This window comes from Macrotis lagotis, chromosome 2, assembly GCF_037893015.1.
Source record: "Macrotis lagotis isolate mMagLag1 chromosome 2, bilby.v1.9.chrom.fasta, whole genome shotgun sequence".
In the NCBI taxonomy this organism is placed as follows: domain Eukaryota; kingdom Metazoa; phylum Chordata; class Mammalia; order Peramelemorphia; family Peramelidae; genus Macrotis; species Macrotis lagotis.
In genome coordinates this window covers 256,698,655-256,726,647 of record NC_133659.1, presented here as the reverse complement: position 1 = coordinate 256,726,647, position 27,993 = coordinate 256,698,655, and the positions used below count along the sequence as shown (strand labels likewise).

The 27,993-nt window shown below is 41.9% G+C and overlaps 1 protein-coding gene across 2 annotated transcripts; it reads right to left on the bottom strand.

Annotated features, from left to right (window-relative positions):
* Positions 1-1,950: 1,950 nt before the first annotated feature.
* On the bottom strand, positions 1,951-26,301 carry POU6F1 (POU class 6 homeobox 1). 2 transcript variants are annotated; one of them, XM_074225905.1, is made up of 11 exons: positions 25,898-26,301; positions 21,120-21,221; positions 15,825-16,020; positions 12,901-13,022; positions 11,275-11,500; positions 10,424-10,668; positions 9,690-9,818; positions 9,174-9,374; positions 7,693-7,834; positions 6,869-7,037; positions 1,951-5,691 (listed from the first exon to the last, which is right to left on the bottom strand). In XM_074225905.1, the coding sequence occupies exons 2-11, from the start codon at positions 21,165-21,167 to the stop codon at positions 5,346-5,348; spliced, it is 1,824 nt and encodes a 607-aa protein (XP_074082006.1). In that variant the 5' UTR covers positions 21,168-21,221; positions 25,898-26,301; the 3' UTR covers positions 1,951-5,345. The 2 variants fall into 2 exon arrangements, with proteins under 2 accessions (XP_074082006.1, XP_074082007.1); XM_074225906.1 differs by lacking the exon at positions 9,690-9,818.
* Positions 26,302-27,993: the final 1,692 nt, after the last annotated feature.

Sequence of the window (27,993 nt, the reverse complement as noted above, 5' to 3'; positions counted from 1 at the left end):
CAAAATGAAAATAAAATAGATGCCAATTGATAGGGGAATACCTAAACAAGTTATGCCACAAGAATATACTAGAATAGAGACAAATTGGGAAGCTGAGTGCAGTCTGGAGCTGGCATGATGGCCAAAACGGACCCCAAAACTGTACAGGACCTGACCGCTGTGGTTCAGACCCTGCTCCAGCAGATGCAGGACAAGTTTCAAACAATGACAGATCAGATTATTGGCCAAATTGATGATATGAGCAGTCACATTGATGATCTGGAGAAAAACATCGCTGAACTTATGACCCAAGAAGGGGAAAACAGAGTACCTGCTACACGCAATAGTTAAAGGTTTTGTTAATCATTTGGAGTGGATTCTGGAAAATATTTTTTACAAGCCAAGAGGTGAATGAACAGCTTTTCTCAACTAACTACTGTGCACAAATATTTTTTATTATAAAGCTTGTATTCCTCTAATATGCAGTTTAGTTAGGTTTCAAAGTGATTTACTTTTTGATTTCTTGTGCGTGGTAGCTTCATAATATAATACATAAAATGTGTAAACATTAGTAAACTGAAATTCTGACTATTCTTGGCTAAAATTTTAAAAATTTTTAGTGCATTTTTTGGTCAGGTCATTGGTTGTTCCTTTTGTAGTAGTTTCAGTTTAATAACAAATTGCCGTGAATTTTTTTAAGAAATGTATTGTTTTTTTTCAATTGTTATCAGACTCTCTTTGTGAAGTAAAACACCCAGAGTCTATGGTTTGTATTTCTCAGCATAAAAATACTGTTGTACTAAAAATGAATAAATGATATGTTGACCATATTTTTAAAGCAGACAAAATAATTCAAGAATTTTGTATTTAGATGTCTGTCATTACTGTTTCCATGATTGAGAACTGTGCCTAAAAATCTACTGTAAAAGGAACTAAAAAGGAGTGAAATTGATTGACAGTAACTACTGCCACTTTTTAATGCACTAGAGGATTTGGATAGTGACAGTATCTCAATTCCTCACAAATCTAGGGACAGAAAATAACCTTCTCTGAATTGCATTCACTGGTTAGAATTTTTGTGTGTCATAACACTTCAGTAATTCAGTTATAACATCAAAAGTGCTCACTTTAAGAAATTGAGGGGATTTTAAAACCCATTTAAAATCCATACTTACCTGTGATACTGATTTTAAAAGCATTTGTCGATTAGAAGAGCAAACAAGTGGCCATTGTGAATCCTTGTTCACTTATTACTTACTAACTGATGAATGCCCTTATTATAAGCTTGGATTTTTTAAAGAAAAATTGTGGGTTTTGTTGTTTACCTTTTTTTTCCCTTACCTAATTCCTTGCACAATAACATTTTTGTAATGGGTTATAGGTGAAATGGAAAATACCAAACATTTTCATCATGACATATTTTCTCTATGGTTTAATAAAGAGGTGAGGGACAAAGATTGGATATCCAGATGACTTATTTCATCAAATTGCTCCTGTGTTAAAAAAAAAACATTAAAGTCAAGATAAAGTTGAAGAATGATATAGAGGTAGAGGGTCATTTTTCCTGAAGAGGAACTTTTAAGTGAATATTTTGTGATTGTAGGAGTAATTTTCTGTACCACCAGATAGTTTATTGTATTGTTATAAATATTCAATAAAGTTATAAAATGACAAAAAAAGAATATAATAGAATATTACTAGACTGAATATCGAGGTAGAGGGGGGAGACATGCATGAACTGATTAAAAGTGAAATTAGAAGAACTAGGAAAACAATATCTAGAATCACTGTAGCATAAATGGAAACAATAGTAACAAAATAATCAAAACTGAATGCTATGAAATTATCATGACCAAATTGTTCCCAAAGAAATATCAGAATATACCTCCTATGCTTCTTTGCAGAAATCAAGGACTTTGAATAAGCAATACTATCTATTTTAACGAGTTTATTAGTTTTGCTAAATGACTTTTTCTCTTTTGGAAATATTAGGAAATGTTAGTAATATAAAAATAGTATATCATAATTTTTTAAAATGAGTCACCTATTCTAGTTTCTTTTTTTTTTTTTTTAGGATTTTGCAAGGCAAATGGGGTTAAGTGGCTTGCCCAAGACCACACAGCTAGGTAATTATTAAGTGTCTGAGACCAGATTTGAACCCAGGTACTCCTGACTTCAGGGCCAGTGCTTTATCCACTGCACCACCTAGCTGCCCTCTAGTTTCTTTTGATCCCAATACTTTGGGCAGAATTTGGGGACTTTTCATTTTTCTGAGAATTATCTGATCATAGTTTGAGGAAGTTGTTTAGGGGAAGAAGGAAGAAAAGGAAATGGTGAAACTCACTTCATACCAGCAAAGGTAAAGTGGATGTTACCAGGAAAGCAACATAAAGTAGAAGAAACATACCTATGAGATACACAAGCAAGGAATGAGTTTCTTTTTGTTCTTTACTCTCCATCCTCCATTTTGTCCACTAAGGAAAATCCCCAAACCAGGTAAAGATCTTATTTACTATTACCCTTTAGGAGAAACTTGCACTCAGAAATTGATTCCTATAGAATCTTATTCCATGCAGTGAATAAGAAGCAACCAGATTGATACAAAAAGGAAAAAAATACTGTTTATTTCACACAACTACATCAAATGCTTTTCCTCCCACCCAATCCCCACACAAAAAAGATAGCCACTTGACTCTATAGGGTCTGACCTTGCCCCATGACAGATAAGGACAGAGAGAAATGGACTTGGCAAAGTATGATCTATGAGGCAAGAGGGCATCTGGGTGTTTGCAGATTGAGAAATGGCATGGCCTCCTAAACTTTTATTGTTCTGTGGTCACATCTACCTGGGAGCCTATTTGTTTTGTATATCATTCAAACTTTGTTGTTCCTTTAGGCAATTGTTTTTGAGACCACTATTCTGCTCCTTTTTGCAATGGAATGTTATGTTCCTGTGCCCAGCACAGGACTGTCACAGATAAGTTCTTTAAAACTACAATTAGACTTTCTCCTTAAAGAGAGAGAAAACAAGAGAAAACTAATCATTTCTCTTCCTCCCTTCCCCATTATGTACTTAACAGTCACTGGCTACAAATCCAAGTCCAGAGAAAGACTCCCAAAATTCATTCCAATTGCTCTCAGTTCCTGGAAGTGAAAAAGATTCAAGGAACTCTCACTGATAGAATGACCTCAAAGAACACTAAGGCATTTTGTAATGATCAAAGGAAATAATAAGCTAATAATAGATAATAAGTGCTTTGAAAATATTAGAGTGCTGTATTAGCAATTATTTTCCCATTTGGTCTATGGGGTTGTTTGTATATTTTTCCAGGAGAGTGATTAAAAACTAAGAAGTCTATTTCTACCCTCCATTAGTGACATCATATTTCCCTGTTCCCTAAGTGGGATTCAAGGAAATTTGCAAATATAAAGCATTATTTATTTGCGACCTGTCTTTTTAAGATCTAACCTAAATAGACTAAAATGGGACATGAACTGAAACCTTATCTAGGTGAATCCTGGATGCCTCCCTATGTTCTCTTTGATGTTGGTTCATAATTCTCTACATCCCCTCTCTTCTTCCCTCATATTTATTTTCTATTTTAGGCAATGTGAAGAGGAATCCTAGATTCCACCCCCCACCACCACAGATTTGATCTGAATGAGGGAGAAAAATCTTGAAAATGCCTATCTTTCGATCACTGGCAGGGCTACAGAGCCATTAAGAGAGGGGCTAGAAGGTCTCATTTGGGAGCTGGAAATGAGGGAGAAAATAGAGCATGCCAGTAGAATCTGGAGCAGGATGATACTATAACTGCAATGTTTGCTGCAAAATCATGGCATGACTTGTATTTGCCAAACTGCTTCTCCATGAATACCAAATTTTGGGTGAACTGGAAAATTGACCGTCTCCTTTTGGGACATCAAAGTCTGTTCTAACCATGGGAAGAGCATGTAGGGATTTCCGAGTGGACTCATACCCTTTCGCTGTAAGGGACCTGACTCAGTACCAAGAGAATGGGGAGTTGGAGAGTGGTAAGTTGCATGAGCAACTGTCTGACCCTTTGAAGTTACACAGCCAAATCAATGCTATAATAGCTTAGGAAAACTGAGTAACATTTTGGAGAAGGAAGCAGGCCAATGTTTCGTTTTGTTTTGAAAGTATCTTTGAAATGATTCAGGATTGTGACATGATAAACCTACATGTACAAACTTGAGTTGGACCTCTAAGCAAAGTGAATCTCATCTCTAGGGTCCAAGGGGGGGAACAGGAAGAGGGAAGAATGTCAGGAGGAGGAGAAGCTCCTGTTGAATTTTGCTCCTTTTCCTGAGGCAGGCCTGGTTGTCTGGGTTTGTTTGCTTTTAAATTTAATTTGCTCCTCTGAGAAGGCCCCAGTCTGTACTCAATTGGGGAAAGACAGTCAACATTCTTTTCCTTTCCAAAGTTTACTGCTTGGGCAGTGAGGTTTTCCAGATGACACAGTCCAAGTGCAATTCTCTCCTTAGGTATTGGGGGTGGGAGGAATGAGGGAAAGGTCAGGGACAGACATTATATACAAATCTGGGAGGTTGGTTAATCCCTAGAATGACCCAGTACCTCTATTTCACAGAAGGCATGGGCTGCTAGGGACTTATCAATCACTTTTTTTCTTCTCCCATTAGAACCATGGAATAAAAGAATCTGCATTAGTGCAATTTGTTTCCAAAGGAACAAGGATAGGGCTGGGAAAGATAAGGGAGTGGTAACAGACTGTGACAAAGGGATTCAGTATTCAGGGACCTGGCTCCGGTAACCTGTTTTCTGAATAGCACCCCAAACTTCATTTATTTCTGTCCCATGGATTCTTGAAAAGGGACAGGGCACCTGACAAGGACAGGAGGAAAAATGAGGCAGTGCTCCTCTGTACACAACCACAGAGGGACCTAAAGAAGTGGGGGCTGGACAGAGGATGTCATAGAAAACAAGAGTGTAACAGTCAGTGTCCCTTCGGACTTGCTAACCCCTCATGGGGACAGGCATTCGGGTTCCCAACAAGAATTCCCCCCTTAAAACCACTTTTGCAAAGTGCTTTTCTCCAGAGATCATTAACTCCTCTGGCTTGGCTCCTCTACCAAGAACCTGGTGCCTCCAGAATCACCCTCTCTTCCTTCTCCCTGCCATAAGGCATGGGTAGAGGGAGGAGCTGGGCATCAGATATGCATGCAGCCCACCGCTGGGTACTATGACCCAGGATTAATGCAGCTACACCAAGTGAAGGGCTGGCTGCAGCCAGGGAGTGGCAGTTGCAGGCTGGGTGCCAGGGGAAGAAGACAAAGTGCTAAAACGCAGGCCCTCGGGGAGGGGAGTGGTCCTCTCCACCAATCCCCTAGGGAATCTGAAAGACATTCAGCTTGCTGGTGTTTTTAAGAGTCTGGCGTCGATTGCAGAACCAGACCCTCACAACTTCTCGGTCATAGTTGAGCTCCTTAGCGATCTCTGTGATCTCCTGACCAGTGGGTAGAGGGTTCTTTTCAAAGTAGGCATTAAGGGCCTCGATGGCCTGTGGGGTGAAGGATGTGCGTCGTTTCCGTTTCTTGGAGGGCTCACCACCTACAAACTCCATCAGGTTCTGCTGGCCCTCCTGGTTTCGAAGTTCTGCCTCATTCAGCCACTTCTCCAGCACAGGTTTCAGCTTTTGGGCACTCTTAGGAGTGATGTCTAACTTCTCAAACCTGTAGGTACCCCCACCCCAGAGAAGCAGAGATGGAAGGCTGAGGTAGTTTGGATCTGTCCATACCCATCCCACCCCTTTCCTAATTATAACCCTTCACTCCCCAAAGGCAAAGCACCATAGATTTAGAGCCCCAAAGAACCCTTAGAGGCCATCAATTCCAACCCCCTTGTCATATAGATAACTAAACTGAGATTAATAGAGGTAAAAATAACTTCCCTCAGATTATACAACTAGTAAATGACAGAGTTGGGATTTGACTCCCCTCTGACTCCCAGGCCAGTATTTTTTCCATTTCACCATACTGATACCCTTCCATTCAGTTGTTCCTCTTACCTGGGTTAGAAAGAACTTTACCACCTGATAATTTCTCCCTTATTCTTGCCTAAATCTGAATTTCTAGAATCATCAGACTCCTAGATTCTGAGATCATGGCAAGCAGTCTATGCACAAAATACAGCCAAAATGATTGAGAATGACTTTTAAATAAATGTATTAAAATTCACACAAATTAATAGTCTCCTTCAAGAAATAGTCACTGGCAGATTATAAATAAATTCACTCATAACATTTTTAGAACTCCTTCCTTACACCTCTTTGGAGTCCATTTATGACTCTGAGGAGCTAAGAAAAACCAGTCCCATTGCTTCATCATCACATTTTGCACAGCGATGCTTGATTCCTGTCTCAGTTCTTAGTCCTCTTCCCCAAAGGAGGTCAGCTCCTTGAGCATAGTGATTTGCCTTCATTTTTGTCTTTCTATCCCCAGTGCTTTGAACATAGTAGTCATTTAATAACTGATTGTTGAGCTGAAGAAGCAGATGAAAGCCGAAGTGGCTTGAGAGTATTGTGGAGAGCCATACCAAAAGGATGCACCTAGGCCAGGGCTCTCAGTTTTATGGCTAAGTACCTAAATACCCACTGTGGCTTTTTACTCTGAACTGAGGAGTCTGACTTAATCTCTAAAGAATTCAAGCTTCATAGGATGATTTGAGAGGAATCCTAGCAGTACAGAATTTTCTAGAGATTCGAGTCCTGCCCTAATGACACCTTTCCTCATCTTGGAAAAGCCAGGTGTGAGAAGTATATGGAAAAAGACAGGGTACATGAGCATTTATGAATTTTGGTACAGTCAAGGACATCCCCCTACCCTGTTGAAGACCCTACGTATAACTCACCGGCATATTGCTGACTGGCTATAGGCAGGTCCTTCTGTGGCAGTCAAAGCTTGCCCCACCTGAGTCTGGGTGAGGCCCAGGGAAAGCCGCCGGATCTTAAAGTTCTTAGCAAACTCTCGGATCTCTTCTAAGTTTATCCCATCTTCATCCAGACTTGGGGCTTGGGGCTCTAGGCCAGAGGAAGGAACCACAGGTGGAATGTGTAAAATGAAAACTATCACAGATAGCAGCAACAATAGCAGCAGCAAGAGACCATAGTATTTGGCAAAAGGTTCATGCATCCCTCAGATACTGGTGACTTAATACCAGTGACTGGGGTATTCATAATCAGCCAAGCTAACCATCATAGAGCCAGGGAAGCAATTCCACATGCTTCTACCTCTGACTACGGTTCCTCCCCCATTCACTTCAGGGTTAGCTCTATTTTCCCTTCTCTGAGCAGTTCACTCCATTACCACATTCCTCAAACACTGGATGAGAGGTTCAATAGGGAAGGCCCCTAAAATGAGATCCATAGAGGTAAAAATAAACTGCCTCAGGTTACATAATAAATGAGAGTCAGGATTTGACTCCCTCTGACTCCTGGGTTCTACCATTATGCCCAGAATCTAAACTAACTGGAATGGGAGATAGGAAGCCAATTCCAGGAATCTACCCTTTACCCTACCCATTCTCTCCCATCATCTTATCCATGGATATTATTTATAGAAATGGTCAGTGAGTCCCTTGAGGAGACCAGGCATTAGAGGAGAAATGAATTCCTGATGGAAGTACCTTACTCCCCAATTCCTTCCCCAGCCTCACCTGCACACAAATATACTTACTAGACACCAGCTGACTGACAGTAGGAGTCTCTGAACAGGTGATAGGAATAGGAGCAGAAGCAGATGGTTTGGCTGCTGGGGCTGGGCTGGTGATGACCACAGCTGGCTGGGACACAGCTGGTGTGGGCTGGATGGGTTGCACCTAAGGAGATAGCAAACCCACTTTCTGCTGCCAAAATACCTGACCTCAGGGGATGATTTCCTCATCTCAATGAAAGGTGGGCAAAAGTTTGAGGGCAAAATCACTATCAAATCCCTGTTTCCTGGGACCCCTTTCTCTGTACTAATATTGAAACAATGCCATAGTATCATGGTTCAACAGAGCACTAACATGGAATAAGAAGTTACCAGAGGGGGCACATCAGACATACGTCTTACATTTAGTAAGTCAGAATTCTCCATTTTTAATGAAATTTGTCACTGAGCAAAATAAATGCAGAACTGTGGAGATTTTTATACTTTTACTTGTGGAAATATATGCATATTTTGTAAAAGAATTCTATAGTTCACCATGGGCTTGATTAGAATTCAATGCTTCAGTCTTATAATATGAATGAATTTTCTAAATGACAACCAGTAAGAAAATGTTCCTTTTGACATCCACAATTAATATGCCAAACTTCAGTGCATGGTAGTACCTGGCATATAGTAGGCACTTAATAAATGCACATTGACTGAAATCTATGTCTAAGGCTTCCTAGGGAGTTCAGCTCACTCCCGGAAGAGCCCTGAGTTTCACATTAGTCCTCCCTGATTAATTCTGAAAGAAACTCGATATCCTGCCAGAAGCTCAATAATTTGATGCCTCTCAGACCCTAAATGACCTAAAATCATACTGCATCTTTGGTTGCCATTTTAGGCTCAACTCAATCAAATCTGCCATAGGAGAATAGAACCCAGAGTAAGGATCAGCGTCCAAGGGGAGTCTGAAAACCTGTTTCAATATTCTTTCAGAGAATGTGTTCTATAAGTGTCAAAGTGTTATACAAAGTAAGCCACTACTATCATTGCTGTTGTCATCATCATCACCATCAATGATAATGACAACCACCAAGGTTCCTTGGTTTTTCCAACTTAACACTAAGTATCAAAATACAGTCCTCCACAGCACTCCCCAGCTTATTTGGGACACTGGCCTCCTTCATTCCAATGGTAGCTCTAATATTGTGAGTCCAAGACCTGATAACTCATAAAATATTATCTTTATAGAAGCCTGAGTGCTGTTCAGTCACAGCCCAGTCTATTACTATGTTCCATTTATCCCATCTTGTTTGTTCATAGTTGTTTTTATGTTGTTTCCCTCATTAAACAGAGAGAACCTTGAGGTCAGGTACTGTCTTTTGTCTTTCTCTGTATCCTTGTTGCTTAGTACAGTGCCTGGTCTATGAGCATATGGGAATATACCTGCTTATTGACTATCAAGTGCTCTTCCCTGCCCTGCTGCTCCAGGTTGATTCCCAGAGAACACTCAGTTTCCTTACCTCACTTTTGGAGGGTGCCTCTGGGGTACTGGGCTTCCGGACAGATGCAGGGGCAAGAGGGCTGCTGGCCAGTGTAGCAATCACTTGGCCTTGGGCATTCAGTAGTAGCTGGGGAGTCACAGCTTGGACTTGTAGATTCTGTGCTGGAGCTGGAGCTGTTATGCTGGCTGAGTTCACCACCCATGGAAGAGTTCCAATGACCTGAAAGGAGATAAGAAAAATAGATCTATAATTAAAGACAAATCTTATCAATTTCCATATCCACATAGGGACAGACAATTGGTTATGCCTTGTGAAGTCCTCAGTTTCCTTATTTGTAAAATAAAGGGGTCTGACTGGAGGATTTCTAAAGTCCCTTCCAGCTCTAATGTTTGATGGCTACCATTGATTATTCCTTCCATCTCCATTCTAGTTGGAGAATTCTTCTAGATCCCCTTTGCTTTTAATACTAACTCTAATGCTACTTCCCACTCCCCTTCCATGGCTCAAACTATAGGTCTCCCCTCAGCCACTTGCCTGCCCTTGTGCGTTGGTCAAGATCTGACTCGTGATCCCAGGCACACTGGAAATGGCATTGGCAATCACTGGGGTAGTAGTCAGTGAACCCAGGATTTGGGTTTGTCCCCCAAGGGAGGCAGCACTGATCTGTAGGGGGAGGAAATGACCAAGATAAGAACCCAAATAACAGGGATGGACAATAAAGATCTAAAGGAAGAGGGAACAGGGGAGAAGTTAGAAGGGCTATGTAGAAGATATAGCCTTTATCAACCCAGACACAAATTGGGGGCTGAGTGTTTAGATCAGCTGGTTGGCAGGGAGCAGGATGAAAAAAAAACAGAAGTAATATCCTTTTGGCCTGATTATTAGCTCTAATTGGTCTCATTACCCAGGCATGAGATTCCTAGGCATTGACCTTAATCTGAATTCTACCTTTATCCTATCTTAGAGAAGTCTCACAGGACATCTTCAATTCTCAATAGTCCCACTCTGATTACCCAACTCATTTAGCATCTGGAGAATTCACCTTGTCTTCTGGGCAGAATTCGGTGGTCTCTAGGATGAGTTAACAGCACTTGTAAGACAGAGCCAGTTTCTGGATGATGCTGGGTATGATTTGGAATGACATGGCTCAAAGTCCCTGAACTGTGAAGAGGTGGGAAGGGATTTCTCTTCCCTTTTAGGGACAACCTTTTATCCAAGCCTGGAGACTGACCAGACTCAGTTAGCAGAGGGTGTGGGAGGTAGCTTACGATTCCTGGGTTAAATGCGAAGCCTGCGGGCTGGACTGTGATCTGCGTAGGAGTGTCTGCTGGCTTGGGGGTAGGGGTGGCAGCAGGCTGTGGCAGGATGGCAGGTGGGGTCTGCAGCAGTGGCTGGGGCTGGAACAGCGTCTGGGACTGGGCGGTAGAAGGTCGGGACTGGACAGGCGGGGAAACCTGCAGGGGTGGTGCAGGCTGCACAGGAGCTGGTAGAGTGGTGTTCAGGACAGCAGCCGCTAAGGAGCAAGGCAGAGACATGGGCGCTGAAATGTCTTGCTGTACTCCGGACTGGTTCCATTCCCACAGGCACTGGTACAGACAGGGCAGCAGACAGGCAAAAGGAAAGGGGACGGGAGGGAAATGGGAAACAAAGCCCAGTAGAGAGATGGAGGCATGAAGGTAGCTACCCTGCCTCTCTCTCCTTGGAGGCAAGGGGTCACATGCCAACATCTCTCACCCATCTGCCAGAACCACCCCCTCCCATCAGATTGAGACACTTGTAGGTTTTAAAACCAGCTCTTGACTTTTCTTCAGGTCCTTCTGAGGATGCTGGTCACCTGGTGACCTCTTACAGTCTGACAAGGGATAAGGGAACAGTCACAGACAATTGTAGTTGTGGCCCAGAGGCCTCTTTAGCCCCCAAATGTTGCTGTAGCCCCAATCTTGTGATGTGCCGAGGCCTCCATGGTTGAGTTTCTAGACTGTATGCTCCAGTTTCTAGGATTGTCTTCCTAAGGATGGGCTTCTGGTTCTGATCTCCACATGGAGGATGCACAGGAGGGGAGGACGCATTGGGCAAAGGGAGAGTGGCTTCAGTGTTGTCCTGGGGGTGGTGCCATTACCTTGCAAACCAGCTAAAGGCGGTTTGAAAATCCCCCCCGTGGGAGAAGCAGCGGTCAGTCCTGGGAGGGCAGCCACGGTTGCTGTAGGAATTGTCCACACGGCCAGCCCCTGCTGACCGGCCACTTGACCTGCAATACTGATGGGGATAAGAAGAGGTTGAGTAACAGCTCCTGCTGGAACCATTACTCCTGTCAGAACTGTTGCTAAGTTTTCCTGAGTCAAGACCTGCAAAAGCAAACGAGATTTCAAAAAGAAAAGAGAAAAAAATCAACGTTGACAGCCAATAGCACCAGGCCTGCCAGACCTGGGGGAGCATAAACAATGCATTTGGGGGGTGAGGGGGGAAGGAAGGGGGAGCATAAACAATGCATTTAGTGACAGGGTTGGAGAGGAAGGGATCAAATTGGTTAAGGGAAGAACTAAGGCTTTCAAGGCCAGCCGCACCCAAAATTTAGCTGAGGGGAGTGGGGTTTTGACAGAGCAGAACCTTCCCCTCCCCACTACCAATTGGAAAGGAAGACAGAGAAGGATCACAAAGTGGCAGTGTCCCCATCTCAGATCCTGACTAGGGTCCTTGGGCAATAGCTTCAAGATATGGGAAAAGATATGATTCTAATAAGGCTTGCCAAGACTATAGGCTCCCTTCTTCTACAGTGATCTCCCAGACATCCCAAACTTATCTGATTTGGCTTCTTAGCTTGGGGGGGAGGGGTTCATCAAACTGTCCAATAGAACAAGGTTTAAAAGGGTACAGTGTGGCCAAGGCCATATAAAAATCTTAGAGAAGCTCTTGGGGTTAAGGAGAATGTCTATATTGGGATGATTGGGCTCTGAGGCCAGATTCTTAGTCTGGGACACATAAACTTAAAAAAAAATTTTTTAATAACTGTATTTTCATAGAATTGCTTTTTTTGTAATCCTATGTATTTTGTTTTATGCATTTGAAAACATTCTTTTGAGAAGGGATCCATGGGCTTCATTAGACTACCAAAGGGGTCCAGGACCCTGGACCTAGTATGACTTTGTAAGTGATCAGAGGCCCCAAAGGGACTTTAACTCACTCACAGAGCCAGATTTTAGTCATGTCTAAGATACTCCCAGGATCTAAATAAGGTTACACTGGTCATTGTGTTAGTTATTTGGGGTCCCAATGGAGTTCCAATGGAACTCAATGGGGTCCCATTCAATGGACAATCTAGAAAGATTCTATTAGTAGACTATCAGACACCCTAGTAAGTCTGGAGAAATCATGTAACTTTCAAAAATCTTCATTTTCCAAAGGACTGACTCATGAGCAGAGTGGGATGGGGGAATATTTGTATGGTTTTCAATGGCAAATTCAAACCCAATCTCCCTTGTATGTGAATCTCCAACATAGAAAGAGGTCCTGGGCACTGTATTAAGGCTAGTTATAGACCAGGACAGGGAAAAATGTGTGTATAAGAGTAGGAGAAATTGGGGGTGGGTGGGTGGGAAGAGTTGCTCTCAGGGGCTCCTCCCTGCCCAAACCCACATGTCATTTCAAGGTCAGGCTAGCAAAACAACTCACTCCAGTAACTATTTCCTCCCCTTTATTCTGGCTGCCTCCACTCTGCCCAATATGCAGATCCCTAGATGGTACTTACCTGGGGAGTGGCTTGTACAGCCAGTGGTGTCAAGGTCTGTGGTGCTGGAGGCTGGCTAGGTACTTGGTTAAAGGTGGCAGCAGTGGGCACAGGGCTGGGTGTGATCCCAGACAGTGATTTTACTTTACATGGAAACAAAGAGACAAAAGAGTGGGAGCAAGTCAGAAAGAGGTAGTCATCAAAAATTCATCAGCTAGAAGTGCTTCTCTCTCCCCCAATGACTGACTACATGGCCCTAGAATTAATTTTTGCCCCATGTTTATCTCTAGTTTCCCTAAATAAACAATGTGGATGGATAGGAGAGAAGGGTTCTCCAACTACCCCTGGCAAAGAAAATGAAAATTGCTGGAGAGCCCATTTGCCTATGATAAATGCAGTAAGTTAAAGTCACACTCCCCCTATATAAATAAAGTTCATATTTGGTGGAGGTGGAGGAATCAGTCTCTCTTGAAATCCATAGGTATCCCTAGATTGATCCCTGGATATTTTAGTATTATAATCCATCTTCTGATGAATCACAGGAAAATTGGGTGCTGTTATTATTATCTATAACTCTGCAAATATATTTACAAGGATTTGCACGTTCTCTTCAATTCTCAGGCTCCATGTTTTATAGTGAAAGAGAACAAGTGGATGGATATAGCTGACAGAAAAGAAACAAGTTAAAGGTCATTATTCTGGTCTTTTAAAGAGAGAATGGAGAAGGGAGAAGGACTTGAGAAGGGGAAAGGGGAGTTTCCTTAAGGTACTCTGGAAACCAGATAACAGAGTCAGAGAGACAGATGATTTTAAAGAACAAAAATCCGGTCACTTTAAACCTGAGACTTTGTTCACAGGGATGTACCAAGGGTAGTTGGCATGGGTAAGGGAAGAGGGAAGAGAAAAGGGATCAGTCATTTGACTGATTTTCTCCCTGGTGTGGACCAAAAAGGCTTTAAATTTCTACTAGGTTGGAAAGGATTATGAATACTACTTTTCCCTTTCCACTGGGTTGCTAAATGGGTTAAGCTACTTCCACTGTCAGGTCACTGTCAGGCCTGGTTCCTTTCAGTCATCTCATCACCAGGGCTACTGAACAATAAGCCTCTCTGGTTTTCTGAAGGATGTCCTAATAAAGCTTTTCAAGAGTTCTTACCTAACTCCCTAGTCTACTTAAGCTTCTGCATTTCACCTGGTATAAAATATCTTTGCAACACAGACATGGAAGGACATTCAGCAGGTACAAATATATGAGCAGGTGAGATCTGGTTTATACAAATTTCTTCCCCACTGTCTGCATGATAGTAAAATTCCTTTAGCAGGAGACTAAGCCTTGCAATCTATAATAAATAAATGCTTCAAAGCAAAATGTCCTTGAGAAAGGTGACAGATTTAATCAAATTCTAACCAATGTTTAAAATGACATATTGGCTAGCTTCCTTGGAGCAAGTTTGGATAGTATATAGAAGGGCACTGGGTACCTGAAGACTGGGAACCACAAAAGGGCAAATGAGCACAGAAATGGAGAAACTAGAAGGGGTTGAATATACATTTCACAATTTTCCTGAGCATCAGCTAAGAAGTCAGTCTGTGACAGATATGTTTACAGAAAAAAGGACTATTGGGTGCAATGGTCTTGTTTTTCTCAGGCAGGAACAAAGTATGAGTTGCACTCTGATCCATGGGATAGTACTGGAATCGATATCATTCCCTGATTCTCATTCCCAAATTCAGCAAGAGAAAGGGAAAGGAAGGGAGAACTGATATGGGGAGAAGAAAAGGAAGGGAAGGCCACAAATATGTTTCTTTTTTCTTTTTTAGGCACAAATATGTTTCAATATAATTTTGCATATAGTTTTGTATCAAGACAAATGCTGGTTAAAATGTTGCTGTTGCTTCTTGGAGAATATCTGTCTTTTCTCACCTTTGTTCATTCTCCCTTGCCCATTTGCAGATCCACAGCACCAGAGGCAGTGGTGGTAGTGGTGGTGATGGTGGTGGTGTTGGTGGTGGTGTTGGTGGTGGTGGGGCCTTCAATCTGATGAATGCTTTTAATAAGAGATAAACCCCAAATAGACATAGGGGAGACCATATGCATCATAATTCTAGGGGTATTTTATATGGACTGGGAGGTAGTTTCTTCTGGAATTAGAAAGTTTCCTGGGCTCTTCTAGAAAGAGCAGTGGGAGTTAACTTGGCTGTTAAGCGTAGTGTACTTGGGTAACCAAAAGATCATAGATTTGAATCACACAAAAATCAGTTAGCTTTTTTTTTTCCATTCCGTGGTCTCCCTAACCTTGTTTCACGTACCATTAAAAATCTACAGTAAGACAAGTGTGTACCAGTAGTCACAAGAGGAGTAGGTGAGGGAGTGTGGCTAAATCATCACAAATTCAAGCCCTCTGTAGGAGAGGAAAGGGGAAAACAATCATATACTCCAAGGAGTCACCTAGACTGAGAATTATCTTCAGATTAATTTAAGACACTAAAGCTGGGATTCCTCACCAGGGGCCCCCAACCTATTCTGCCCTCTAGCTCCTTCATATTACAAATAAAAATGCATATTTTCAGAGGTAGATTTCATGGTGTTCCCAAACTTGCTAAGATGAACTTGATAATCTAGTTTAGCCCTTTAATTCCCACAAGATTTATTTAGACACAAAATTTAAAACCTGCCCCTTTCTTCTTACCTTTCCCTAATTCATATTAACTCAATTGTGGACTGGGTGGAAATGCAAACCATTTCCTGTGGACAAGGAGTTTGCCATATATCTGCTAACCAGCAAGAAGGTCAAACTGTACTCCGAAAATAGTAATTTATAGGTGATCAGCAAGATTCTGATGTAAACTGGGGTCCAGAAGTTGATATTTGTCCCTGGGACAATGGGGCAGAGGAGATAAGGAGGAAGTCAAGGAGCAATGGGATGGGAAGGATGACTTTGTACCAGGTGCCTCTGCAGTGGGGTCTAGATTTTCTGGCCCTGTTTCTTGGGTTGGCTTGTCTGCCTCGGTGGGGCCACAACTCTGGGAGCTATTAGCTGTCGTGCTCGCCAAGCCTTTGCCTTCATCTTCGGTTGAGAGCTGGGCATCCACTCCAACTTCCAGTACTCGGATTGTCTCATGACCAGACATCACGATGACCTGCAATAAAACAATGGGGACAGTTGACAGGAGAGACAGAGGGAGTTGCAGCCCCTGAGGCCTAAAGCTCTATTCTTGGGAGACTTAAGAATGAAAGCCCAAGTGATTTAATGTGCAAAAAACCTCAGCTGCAATTTCCCCAAGATGAGGAAGCTAAATGGCTCAGTGGGTAGAGCAGTGACCCTGGAGTCAGGAGGACTTGAGTTCAAATTCAGCCTCAGTCACTTGATATTTGCTATCTGTGTGATCTTGGACAAGTCACTTAACTCCATTGCTCCACAGAACTAAAAAAAAAGTCAGAGGGAGATGTTGCCCCCTCACACTGTTAGATGGCAAAAATAAACTTTAGCAAGCAAATCAAACACATTCCTAGTTTTTAGGTTTAAATATTTGCTGGTACAATAGAATGGACGGCTTTGGAAGATGGTAAATTTCCAGCTCATTAGAAATCTTCAAGAGAAAAATGAATGATCACTTATGGGGGATCTTGTTAGGAGTGAATTAAGCTTGGGTAGGATTTATACTGTGAGGTCCTTTTCGACTCTGTGAGCACTGATTTTTATAATTCTTTTTTTGTTGTTGCTTATATAAATCAATGGGATTAAGTGACTTGTCCAAGATCACACAGTTAGATAATTATTAAGTGTCTGAGGTCACATTTGAATTCAGGTCCTCCTGACTCCAGAGCCAGTGCTCTATCCACTGAACCACCTAGCTGCCCCTTTTAATTGTTTTTTTTGGGCGGAGGAGTTTTTTGCAAGGCAATGGGATTAAGTGGCTTGCCCAAGGCCACAGAGCTAGGTAATTATTAAGTGTCTGAGGCCAGATTTGAACTCAGGTACTCCTGATTCCAGGTCCAGTGCTCTATCCACTGCACCACCTAGCTGGCCCCACCCTTTTAATTCTTAAATGTCCAGTTGCACCCTCTCTTGCATTTAAAAAGCACAAGAAGTTCAGGGTCCCAATCAGGCACAATGAGAAATATCCCATTTCTAACACTGTATGAATATCTCAAGAGATATGACAGACTTGTGAAAACACCTAGCACAGAACTCATTATATAAACTTGATAAAAGAATCCCCCTAATTCCCAATAAGGAATTCCTCTAAGGACAAATAATTGTTTTTCCAATGAATAAATGAATGAAAAGGGATTTAAGTGCTTCTTATGTTACGGCATATTTGGGGAGAGGGGTACAGATTTCATGGTGTTCCTTTGACCTCTAAGGTAAACCTGGTTATCTATGTACATAATAAGAACATAGTATTTGGTATGGAGCTAGAAGAAAAAAAAAGATAGTCCATGTTCCCAGAGTTTACATTCTAATTTAGAGAAACAAGACTCAGGGATCCTTAAAGGAGGTTGCTAGGTCAGATAATACTACCTGAAGGCCTAGTGGGTATGAGCTGATAAAGTTTGGAGGCTCTCCATCTTACTGGAAGGTTTACAGTTGTCACTGAAGCAGTGTGAATGGCCATGTCCATCTTGCAGTGGGAGTTGGGAGTTGAGGGACTTTTTAAAAGGTCTCTTTTAAAGGCTCTTTTAAAAAAATGATTCTGGGATAAAGGGATAGGATCAGAGTTTCCTTGTAATTTATATCCCTGAAACATGGTTCCAAAACTGTTTGTGAAATCCTTTAGTCTGTTAGGGTAGCTCAGAGAGTAACTCCTTTTCATACAATCTTAGATTTTAGAGTTGGAAAAGACCTTAAAGCCATTCAGTCCAAGCTATACCTGAAAGGAATTCATTCTCAATAAATGATACCAAATAAGGTTTATCTTTAGGGAATGTAAACCTGCTACTTCTCAGGGCAACCCATTTGACTTTGGGACAGCTTGAACTGTTAAGAATTTTTTTTCCTTGACAGTAAGCCTAAATTTTCATTCTTATGATTTTTTTACTGGCGTTGATCTCTGGGACCAATATAGTATTCTTTCAAAGGAAACATGAGCTCTTCAAATATTTGAAGGCTGCTATCATGTCCCTCTGGAATCTTCTCTAGTCTAAATTTCAGTTTCTTCAAACAATCTTCATATGATATGGATTGTGGCCTTCCACCTTCTTTGGACTTTCTCCAGCTCATGTGTTCTTAAATTATGTGCCCCAAACTCAACACAGTCTAGAAGAGATCTGACAAGAGACTCATGGGATTTTAACCTTCTTCTTTCTGAAAGTAAGGTCTCTCCTTAATGTATCCCAAGAGGGCATTAGATTTTTTTTTTTTGGCTGCTATATCATAGAGCTGCCTCACATTGGCATGCAGTTCACTAATCACCTAACTGTTCTGATGGGGTCTGTTTCAAATCTATTTTATACAACCTCAACCCAGCTCCCAATGCCCCTGAGTGATTCTTTTATGCCTGCCTTATTAACTCACTATCACATTTTCCACAGGGCTCTTCCAAAACCTTTCATTCTTTTCAAACCCCTTACTCTCTTATCTGAGAATCTTGATTCATATTTTAGAGGAAAAAAAATTGAAGCCAATTCCTATGAACACCTTCTTTTCTTATTCAACTATCACTCAGGTGCCTTCTGCCACTCTCTCTACCTTCACCCTTGTCTCACCTGGTGAAGTGAAAGTGAAATACTCCTTATCAAGGGTAACTCCTCTACTTGTTTAAGTGATCCTATTCAATCCCATCTCCTCCAATGGATTGCTTCCTCAACCCTGTTCTATCAGTTACTTTTCAGTCTCTTCCTTTCTACTAGCTCATTCTCTACTTCCTACTTGTCTCTACTATCCAGAAGAAAAACCTTACTTGATCCTTCCATGTCCACTAACAATCATTATGTACCTCTTCTGCACTTTATAGTTTAATTCCTTGAAGGGAATATCTGCAACAGATGCCTCCACTTTCTTCAGTTACAATCCAGGTTCCGACAATGACCTCAACCATTCTATTGACATGCAAATTTGCATCTACAATTGCCTTTCAGACAACTAGACTAGATGTCTAATAGATATCTTTTACTTTTTTTTTTGCAAGGCAAATGGAGTTAAGAGGCTTGCCCAAGGCCACACAGCTATCTAATAGATATCTTAAAGGAAATATTCCAAAGAAGAACTCTTTATCTTTCCCCTTTCTAATCCACCTCCCACCCTCCTCCTACCATCTTTATTACTGTAGAGGGAAACACCCTACTTCTAATCCCTTAGGCTCACAACCTAGGAGCCATCCTTGATTTTTCAGTGTCTCTTACTGCTTTCCTTACCTTTGCATCATCTCTCAAATAACTTCTGTCCTCTGACATTATCACCATTCTAGTGCAAAGCCCATGCTTAAGATACTGCAATAGCCTGCTGAGGGGTTTCTTCCCATGCTCATCCATCCTTCATTAATCCAGCAGAGATTTTCCTAATGTGTGGATTTGATCATAGCACATAGCCACTTAATAAACTCCAGTTACTCCCTATCATCCCTAGGATCAAATGCAAAATGTTCTGTTTCACCTTCAAAGTCTTTCATAACCCAATGATTTCCTACATTTCCAGTGTTCTTAGACATTGTTTCCTGGCACATACTCTTCAATATAGTGACATGAGCCTCCTGGCTGTTACACAAATGACTCTCTCACCTCTAGGCATTTTCTCTGACTGTGCTCATGACTGAAATACTCTCCCTTCTCAACTCCATCTACTGATTTTTCCCTGGATTTCTTTACATTCCAACTAAAGTTTGAAATTCTACAAAAAGCCTTTCCTAGCCTTTCTTAATTCTAATGCTATGAAACTGCTAACTTCCTATTTATCCTATTTATGGCTTATTTTTTTATATTTGCTTGTATGGGGTCTCCTCCATTAGATTGTGGATTCTTTGAGGGCAGGGACTGTCTTTCTCCCCTTTCTTTTGTATTCCTATTGTTTAACAGTTTCTGTACATAGAAGGCACTTATTAAATGGTTATTGATTGACTGACTGGTTGAGGCCAGCCTATGTCTCCTTGCCAATGTTATTGCCTGGTGGAACTTTCAGGCTCCAAGGGATTTTGGAATGGTCATCAACTCCCTAGAGTCTGTGGCAGACTTGAACTTTTCTACCCCAGTTTTTGGCATGGTGCCTGAGAATTCTCTCTCCAAACCAATACACATTTAAAAATTATTCAAACTGAGTCAATGAAGATCTAGAAGAGATACTTGAACATTTTGAAAATTTTTGATCGCTCCTGCCCAACACATCACTCATGTCTGGGATCATATTAACCAAACGTTTAACCACAACCTTGTCTCTATGATCTGGGAATCTGAAAGTTGGTTCTAGCTATCTGCTATGATGACAGAAGATGCAAGATCCCAGAGGAATAGGGATTTAGAGGAATGATTCCCATATCAAAAAACTTACCTTAGACCCACACTCAACATTCTAGGGCCTTCTTTCCCATTCCTAAGATCACATTTTAAATCCTCAAACCAAATCTTCCCTGTAAGACATCCCTGGGTTCTCTTGAAGGATTAGAATTTCCACAATTTAAGAACTACTTAGGATAACCAGGTGAAAAAGACTCTAATTCAACTCAGGAATAAAAAATGAGGGGAAAAGATCAATGCTCTCCACCAAAGCTTCTGAGTTTGAGGTGAGCCTATGTCAGAGTTAGAATCTGTATACACAGAGCTCCAAACCCTCTTTCTAATCCTCCTCATAGCTGAAAGGAAGTGCAGTCTAATGAAACAATCTCAACCATAAGTCTTAGTGAAGTTTTAAACTATTAAAGCTTAAAACTGGATGAAGATTTTTTTGGGACACTCTGTATTAAATCTCTTAACCTTTTTCAGTTCCAGTTTTCTCTTTAAAATGGGGATAATAATACTCATACTGGGCTATTGTGCAGAAAAAAATTATAATTTAAAGAAATGAGTGAGTTATTCTTATATTTTTGTCTTTGTGTGCTTCCCTCTTTCCATTTCAATTCCAAGAAAAGAAGTAGCATAGGGTAGTGAAAAGAGTTGGCTTGTAATCTGAAATCCTAAAATTTTAAGTCTTGATTTCTTCATTGAGAAAGTGAAGAAAAATACTTGCTACTTATTCATTAGATTGTTGTGTAGAAAGTACTTCATGAAAATTAAAATGCTACAGAAGTGTACGTGGTTTTTTTATTACCTGTTCATTGACAGTCAGAGATGTATCAGACCCTGCTCCAGGATCCATGGTCACTCAGAGGAGGTGTGGTAGTGGTGGGGCAAGCTCACCAAGCAAAGCATCCTGCAAGAGGTGGTGGAAAGAGCAAAGAGTGATGTGTTGCAATTATATAATCATTTAAGATACAGTCCATAAAATGGAAAAGGGAAAATGGATAGAAAACAGAACCAATGGACTGGATGAGGATGAGAGAGAATCTGGAACTCTTTCAGTAGATACGTGTCTCTTGAAAATTGGAGACAACAGTGTGAGAGAAAGGGAAGCTGGACAGTTTTCCAGCTCCTCATAGACCAGATCTTCTCAGTGTAGATTCCATTATTCAACATTAAAAAATGTGAATTTCCAGATCATAAAATACATTCACATTCATACATATGGATAAAGTGTATTTCTAAAGCCAAAGAGAAATATATATTATATAATCTGTTGGTTTTTCATTTTTAAGTTTATGACATGACTACTTCTTTGGGATAGAGAATCATGAATTGAATATAAATATAAAGCATGAAGCACAAAGCAGAACTCACACACATATACCACACACACACACACACACACACACACAGAGTATCAGACAGGAAAGCCTCTGTCCTTGGCACTGTCTGACTCTTCTCCTAAATGCTGAATCGTTATTTTCAAACAATGTGATTTGTTTTCCCTCCTGAGGAGCAAGAGTCTGAGGTCATAACAGTTCCTTTGGCCAGTTGAATAGAAGGAATCAAGTACATGCTAGGTATTGGTTTCAAGCATCAAAACCACAAATCAATTGGGCTGGGATGAGCAACATGAAATGTACCCTTAAGTCAATTTGTTTGCGACAAATTCCATTGGAAAAGATTGTAGGAAGGCTCCTTTGTGAAGAAAGACTCTGCAATACTTCAGCCTAATAAAGCTCTGGAGACCATTGAGAAGAAAAGAAGGTACTTAGAATTGGAATAGGCTGGAGTGTAGTTTGCCTGAGATACCACTACCAGAAGAATAGCTGAGCAAGAGGTAGCATGAAATTCTCTCTATTTTGACATTGTTGAGTTTGTGCTAATGTGGAAGCATTCTCTATTTTGTTGTCCATTCATATGCCTTAGCTCAGCTGTGAATACCTCATTTTCCCAAATGAGTGAGACCTATAGTCAGTTCTGTTGGTTGTGACATTACCAGTAATATTTATTTCTTGTTTGGCATTGTATCTGCCACTCAACATGGTTTAGAGGGCTACCATCAGCATGGATGTGCTCAAGGAAAATAAACTAATTTTAAAATTAGACCAAGGAAAATGTAAATTGTAAAGCAAATTTGCAGCTAAAAAGTAAATGATGTGATACTAGAAAATTGCAGGGTGACTTTAAGAAACAAATATCTTACCATACATTCCACAGACTCTGAGGAAGCCAGGATAAGTTTTATTGATCAGTTGAGGTGCCCAAAAGTAGGCACACACATTGCCTTGAACAACAAACTTTTTATCCTTATTCCCCTAAATCCCTCCTCCTCTTCTTCATTGGATGAGTACCAAGGGGGTTACAACTATTGTATATTTCCACTTAATGTGTTCCCCCTCCCTGGTCAAACATCACATGTGCATTTAAATGAGCTAATTTCTACCCTTGGGGGTGTTGGTTAATAGTCATAAGCCTATTTAAGTATGCATGGTTACTGGTATAGTTGTTCTAATCTATGCCTAACCTCAGAACTGGCCTTCAGTTCTTATCAAGTCATGACTATTTCTGGACATTGCTTTTCTTGTCTCTTCCTGTTTGGGTCAACCTAACCCCATCCTAGGCTCATCACTCAAATTCTGCTTATTCTTTTGTGGAAATTAAATATTCCCCACAGTTACCTTTATTGTTTGGCTAAAAAGACATAGAATGTCATAGTTCTGGTAATAAATAGACAAAGAAGTCTTTCAAATGGAGGAACAACATAAACAAACCTGTGTACAAGGATGGTTAATGACCTTCCTACAATATCTGACAGCTGTATGAAAGATAGAGTTAGAGACAAGAACACTAGTTAGGTTGTTTTGATGGCACAGGTGGATAATAATAATAATAATAATAACCTCATAATCCAAGGTGGAATGGAAAATAGACATAGTTAGATATGAGATATGCTTTGGTGATAAGAGCAAAGGTACTTAATGAATGAATTTGAGAGGTAAAGGCAAGGGAAGGTCAAAGGTAATGCCATGGAAAGAAGTGAAGGTTTTAGAGAAAAGAAAGTGAGTTCTATTTTGACCATGCTGAACTTAAGGAAGTGGTAGAATATATCTAGGAAGAGATGGCCTATAGGAAGTAGAATATATATGTTTAGTCATTGAAAGATAGGTCAGAATTGAAAATATCAAGAGATACGTTGTCAATGAAATCTCCAGGACTAGAATTAGGAATCCCTCATCTGTATAGTTTGAAACTTTTTGAAAAGTCTTTCTTTGGAGTCAAAGGGGTTTCTATTCTACATTAAAATTTTACTCTAGTTCAACATCAAAGACCAATGTTATATCCATTATATCCCTAGTTTCACTAGGTCCAGGGTTTCCTTTTCCATCTGTATAAAAATCAGGAATGAGACTGACTGGGGCCCAAAGACCAGAACAGATAGGAAACCAGAAGACTTCAAGTTTAAGATATTTCAAAGAGCTTCATGTTTATCTTGAGCTTTGGTGTTTCAAGCCTCTAACTTCCTGAATGTAAAATGGAGATAAGAACAGGAAGAGACTTTGTAGGGCTTATTGGAAAGGAGAATAGACCACAGTATAAGGAATTGCAGTCCCAATGACTAGAGAAAGTGAATAAAGTGAAGGGGTGGTAGCATCTGGCATTCAACTTTCTTTTTTCATACCCTAACAGTCATCATTCAAAACATTGCCAAGCAAACAATATTGACCAAGCCAATAAAAAAACTATATACATTTGTTCCTATCTCTTCTCATCCCTGCCCTGAACCATGACAGAAGAGAAAAGAGAACAAAAGCATGAGATCCCTAACTAGATTGCTTTGAACCTGTGCAGGATTATATTCCTTGGAAGCAACTTTCAACACTCAGCTTTTTTGGCTTTCATATTCAATCCCTCTCTTCAAGGGTTGGGGTTACTTGAAAATGTTTTCAAGAAAATGGAGAAATAAAATTGCTCATGTTCATAAAGTCTTACACTCACCACTCACTTACAAAGCTCCCTAGGAAATCCATCTACGACTGAAGTCAGGACCACACTAACTATACTGTCCTAAGAAATAGGGTGGTTCAAATCCCTAAAATCAATCATGGTTACCTCTCAGTTCTCCTTAGTATGTTCCCAAGCTGCTTACAACTTTTCAGTATGTGCCTATCCTTCCCATTGCTACTTCACACCATCCCTTTAATCTCTCCATCTACAACCCTTCAGTATATGGTCAATGTTCCAGACTGTACAGGGGCTTGGCAAGTAAAGTTTTAGCAGTAGGGTCCTAGACAAAAGTTTCCCATAATAAATGTAAGCATACCTCAGAAGTACTTCACTATATTACTCACTGTTACACAAGGGGGAAGCAGGAACTTAACAAAATATTAAAGCAAGAATAAGAACATAGGCTCTTGAGTCTGAAAGAAAGCTTTGCCGCAGGATTTCCTTCAAACTAGAATTTCCAACAATGTTGATCCCCTGACCTCTTGTTTACTTGAACAAAGCATCCCTAAGACATAGATTAATTCAAGAAAGGCAGAAAGCTTTTCTTTCTTTTTTCTTTCTTCTTTCTTTCTTTCTTTCTTTCTTTCTTTCTTTCTTTCTTTCTTTCTTTCTTTCTTTCTTTCTTTCGACACTAGTGACATGGGGGGGAGGTTTATTTTGGGGAGTTAGGAAAAATGAATAGAACTAATTCCTTCTATTAAGGCTTCTTTGTTTTCTCCTGCCCAGGTAAGCCCCTGACCTTGTCCAGACTCAAAGACTGTCCTTGCTGTCTGCCACTTAGTGTTTAATCCAGTTTGCAGCGGATCCAAAGTAGGGAGGGGGCCCAAGGAGACGCCTCCCCCGGGGTTCCATTCTCTGTGATGGTGGGGCACATCAGCTTGATTATTATGCTTATTTATTAATAATTATTACCGTGATTAAATATTTATGAAGCACCCATGCCCTATTCAGCTCCAGTGACCCTCCCACTCCCCCCACCCTTTCAGTTGCTCCCAAGGTCCCTACCCCGTCCCTTGCGTTTTTTTTAACCTTCAGCCGGTGGAGCAGGAGGGAAACTGAGGTTCAGTCCTCTGTGGGGGGGAGGGGAAACAGATTGACTTAGCCCCGTAGGAACCCAAGCGTCCAGGTTTTCTACGGGCTCAAGAGCTGTTCCCGCAAGGTTGGGGGGGGGGACGGGGGGACGCGAGACTTCCCTTGCTGTTTCCCGAGCTGGGTTGAGGGAGGGGGGAGGGGAAGAAGGTGGAGGATGCAGCCTGGATCTCTTCGCGGGGCGCTCTGCCACTGGCGTCTGGGGTGGCCGGTGGGCTACAGTGGGCACGGCCCCCCAGGGCTCAGGCCCCCCCCCCCCCCCAAGTCACCGGAGAGCAAGGCGCCGTCCCAGCTCCCTCGGTCGCCTGGTCCCTGAGCTACTCGTCGCCCCGGCCCTTGCCTTTTTTTCCCTCTCTCTCTCTCTTTATCATAAATATATAAATTATGCTAATTACGGGCATTGCATATTAACCAAACCCGAAACCTCCCCTGCCCAGCCCCCCTCCCCCCCTCTGCAAACCCCTCCCCGCCTCGGACCCCGCTACTCACCGGAGCCGGAGCCGCCACCGCCTCGCCCCTGATGCGCGGCGCCCCCCGATTAGGGATTCATCTCACAGCCCGGGCCTCGGGGCCCGGGGGCCCGGGGGCCGGGGCCGTTTGCCGCTCGCAGACAAAGGAGCCAGCGCGGCCGAGCTCTCCTGGGCTCGGCTCGGCCGCGGCGCCGGCCCGGACCCGCCGCCCGCCCGCGCGCCCCTCGACCCCCGGCCCGCGCTGGGTGGGAGTGGGAGTCCGAGTGAAAGTGGGGGAACTCCGAGAGCTGTCACGGGCTGGGGGCCAGGGGGGCGCGGTTGGGGAGCAGGCAGGGAAAGAAAGGGGACAGTCGGTTAGATATTTTTCTTTTCTTTTTTTTAAAAACCTTTCTCTCTCCCCCTTCCCCCCGCCCCCCCCTCTCCTTTTTTCCCTCCTGCTACTTGGGAATTTTTTTAGCTGCTGCGTCATGAACATAATTTATGCAAAGAGCTTTGCCGCATGCTGTACCACTCCAGCCGGGCGCCAGGGGGCGGCGGGATGGGTTGGGTCTTGGGAAGGGGAGAAGGTCTGGTTAATTGGGGGTGAGAGGAAAAGCCTAGGGTCCGACCTCCATGCAAAGTGAGCATCTTCTCTCTTCCAAGTGAACCTACCACCCCTCCCCCCCTCCCCACTTCCGACGGTCAGGTAGGATTGCTTCATTTGCCTTAGGAATGTGGATCTAGATAGCTGCTGGACACAGGGCTAGAGGGCCGCTCTCTGTTTAGTCTGGAGAGTACAACTCGAGGGAAGGAGCACCAACTTTGGGTTTGGGAAAGGGTGGTGAGGCGAGGGAGCATAAGGCGACCATCCTGCTCTTCCTCCTCCCTCCCGCTCTGGTTCTCTGAAAATATCGGCCGACTTGCCTGCCCAGTGAGATTCAAGGTCACCTCCTTTTCCCTTCCCTCTCCAGTCAAGGGACCCTTCCATCAAGGGTCCTGCCAGGAACATGGGGGACATGCTTGACTGAGACGGTTATTCTCTTGACCCGCAACCTTGCTGCCTCCCTAAAGCAGGTGACGGAGAAGACAGGAGTTGCACTGGATAAAGTAGGCAGCCGCCTGGGGCGGAAAAGAGATGGGAAATGAAAAGATTTGCACTCTTTAACATTGCACGTTATAAGAGCACATATTTTAAGACCAAAAAAGCAACAATTCTGCCTTCCATAATCCTCAGGCATTTATTTTGTGCTATGAAGGCTCTGGTGCAGCGTCTCTGTGTCGGTAAAGGAGAGAGGGAGCAACATCGGGTGCTGAAATTTTCGATCCTTGCCTCTGGTGGATGGATGCTTTGGATGGGCTCTGGGGTGAAGCTTGCTTTTCTAAATCTTACCTTTTTCCACATTGTCCTAATTCAAAAATAATCCCCAAGTGGTGGAACCACATTAGCACCATCATCAATATGTAAAGTTGAGGCCAAATGTCTCACTATCAATCCCTGGAAAATTATAAAAAATAAAAAAAATGAAAGCAACCCCCTGTTGGGAGCCCGGGTCTCTAAGCTGTTTGACACAGTTGAAGCAAGAAGACTCAAGGCAATCACACTGCCTGATGGAACAACATTTCCTTCATATATATATATATATATATATATATATATATATATATATATATATATATATGGATTCTATGCATACCAACATTTATAGGTTTATTATTGATTGCAATATTTACTCACCCTAATAGTGGAATGACTATAAAAGGAAGGATTTCAGAAAAATTCCTTGAATAAAACAGATTGTAAACTCTATCCAAATTTAACAGGACTGCCTCTCCTTGAGGCATACAAAAGGCTTCAACATTATGAAATCTCTGGAAAACCCAACACTGGGAATTCCAAGGAGATGTCAGAATATATACAGGGAATACAGATACAAGATGGATCAGATAGAATTCCAGGGAAATTAATAGTTTTGTCCTCCTTACCATACACAGGAATATATGAAAAAGATGGTGAGAAAATAGTTAGTACAGGTGACCGATATGTGAACTCCAGCAGCCTTATTTTCATGGGAAAGAATAAAAATGTCACAGAAACTGTGGTTTCTACCAACAAGGCCTGAAAGAAAAATTGGTTAT

Coding starts and splice junctions, on each gene's coding strand:
- POU6F1 (XM_074225905.1), bottom strand. CDS start 21,167: ATGGATCCTGGAGCAGGGTCTGATACATCTCTGACTGTCAATGAACAG. Junction 10,669..11,274: donor GCCTTTAGCTGGTTTGCAAG/GTAATGGCACCA, acceptor CTTGCTCCTTAG/CGGCTGCTGTCCTGAACACC. Junction 9,375..9,689: donor TGACCAACGCACAAGGGCAG/GCAAGTGGCTGA, acceptor ATCTCCTTTCAG/GTCATTGGAACTCTTCCATG.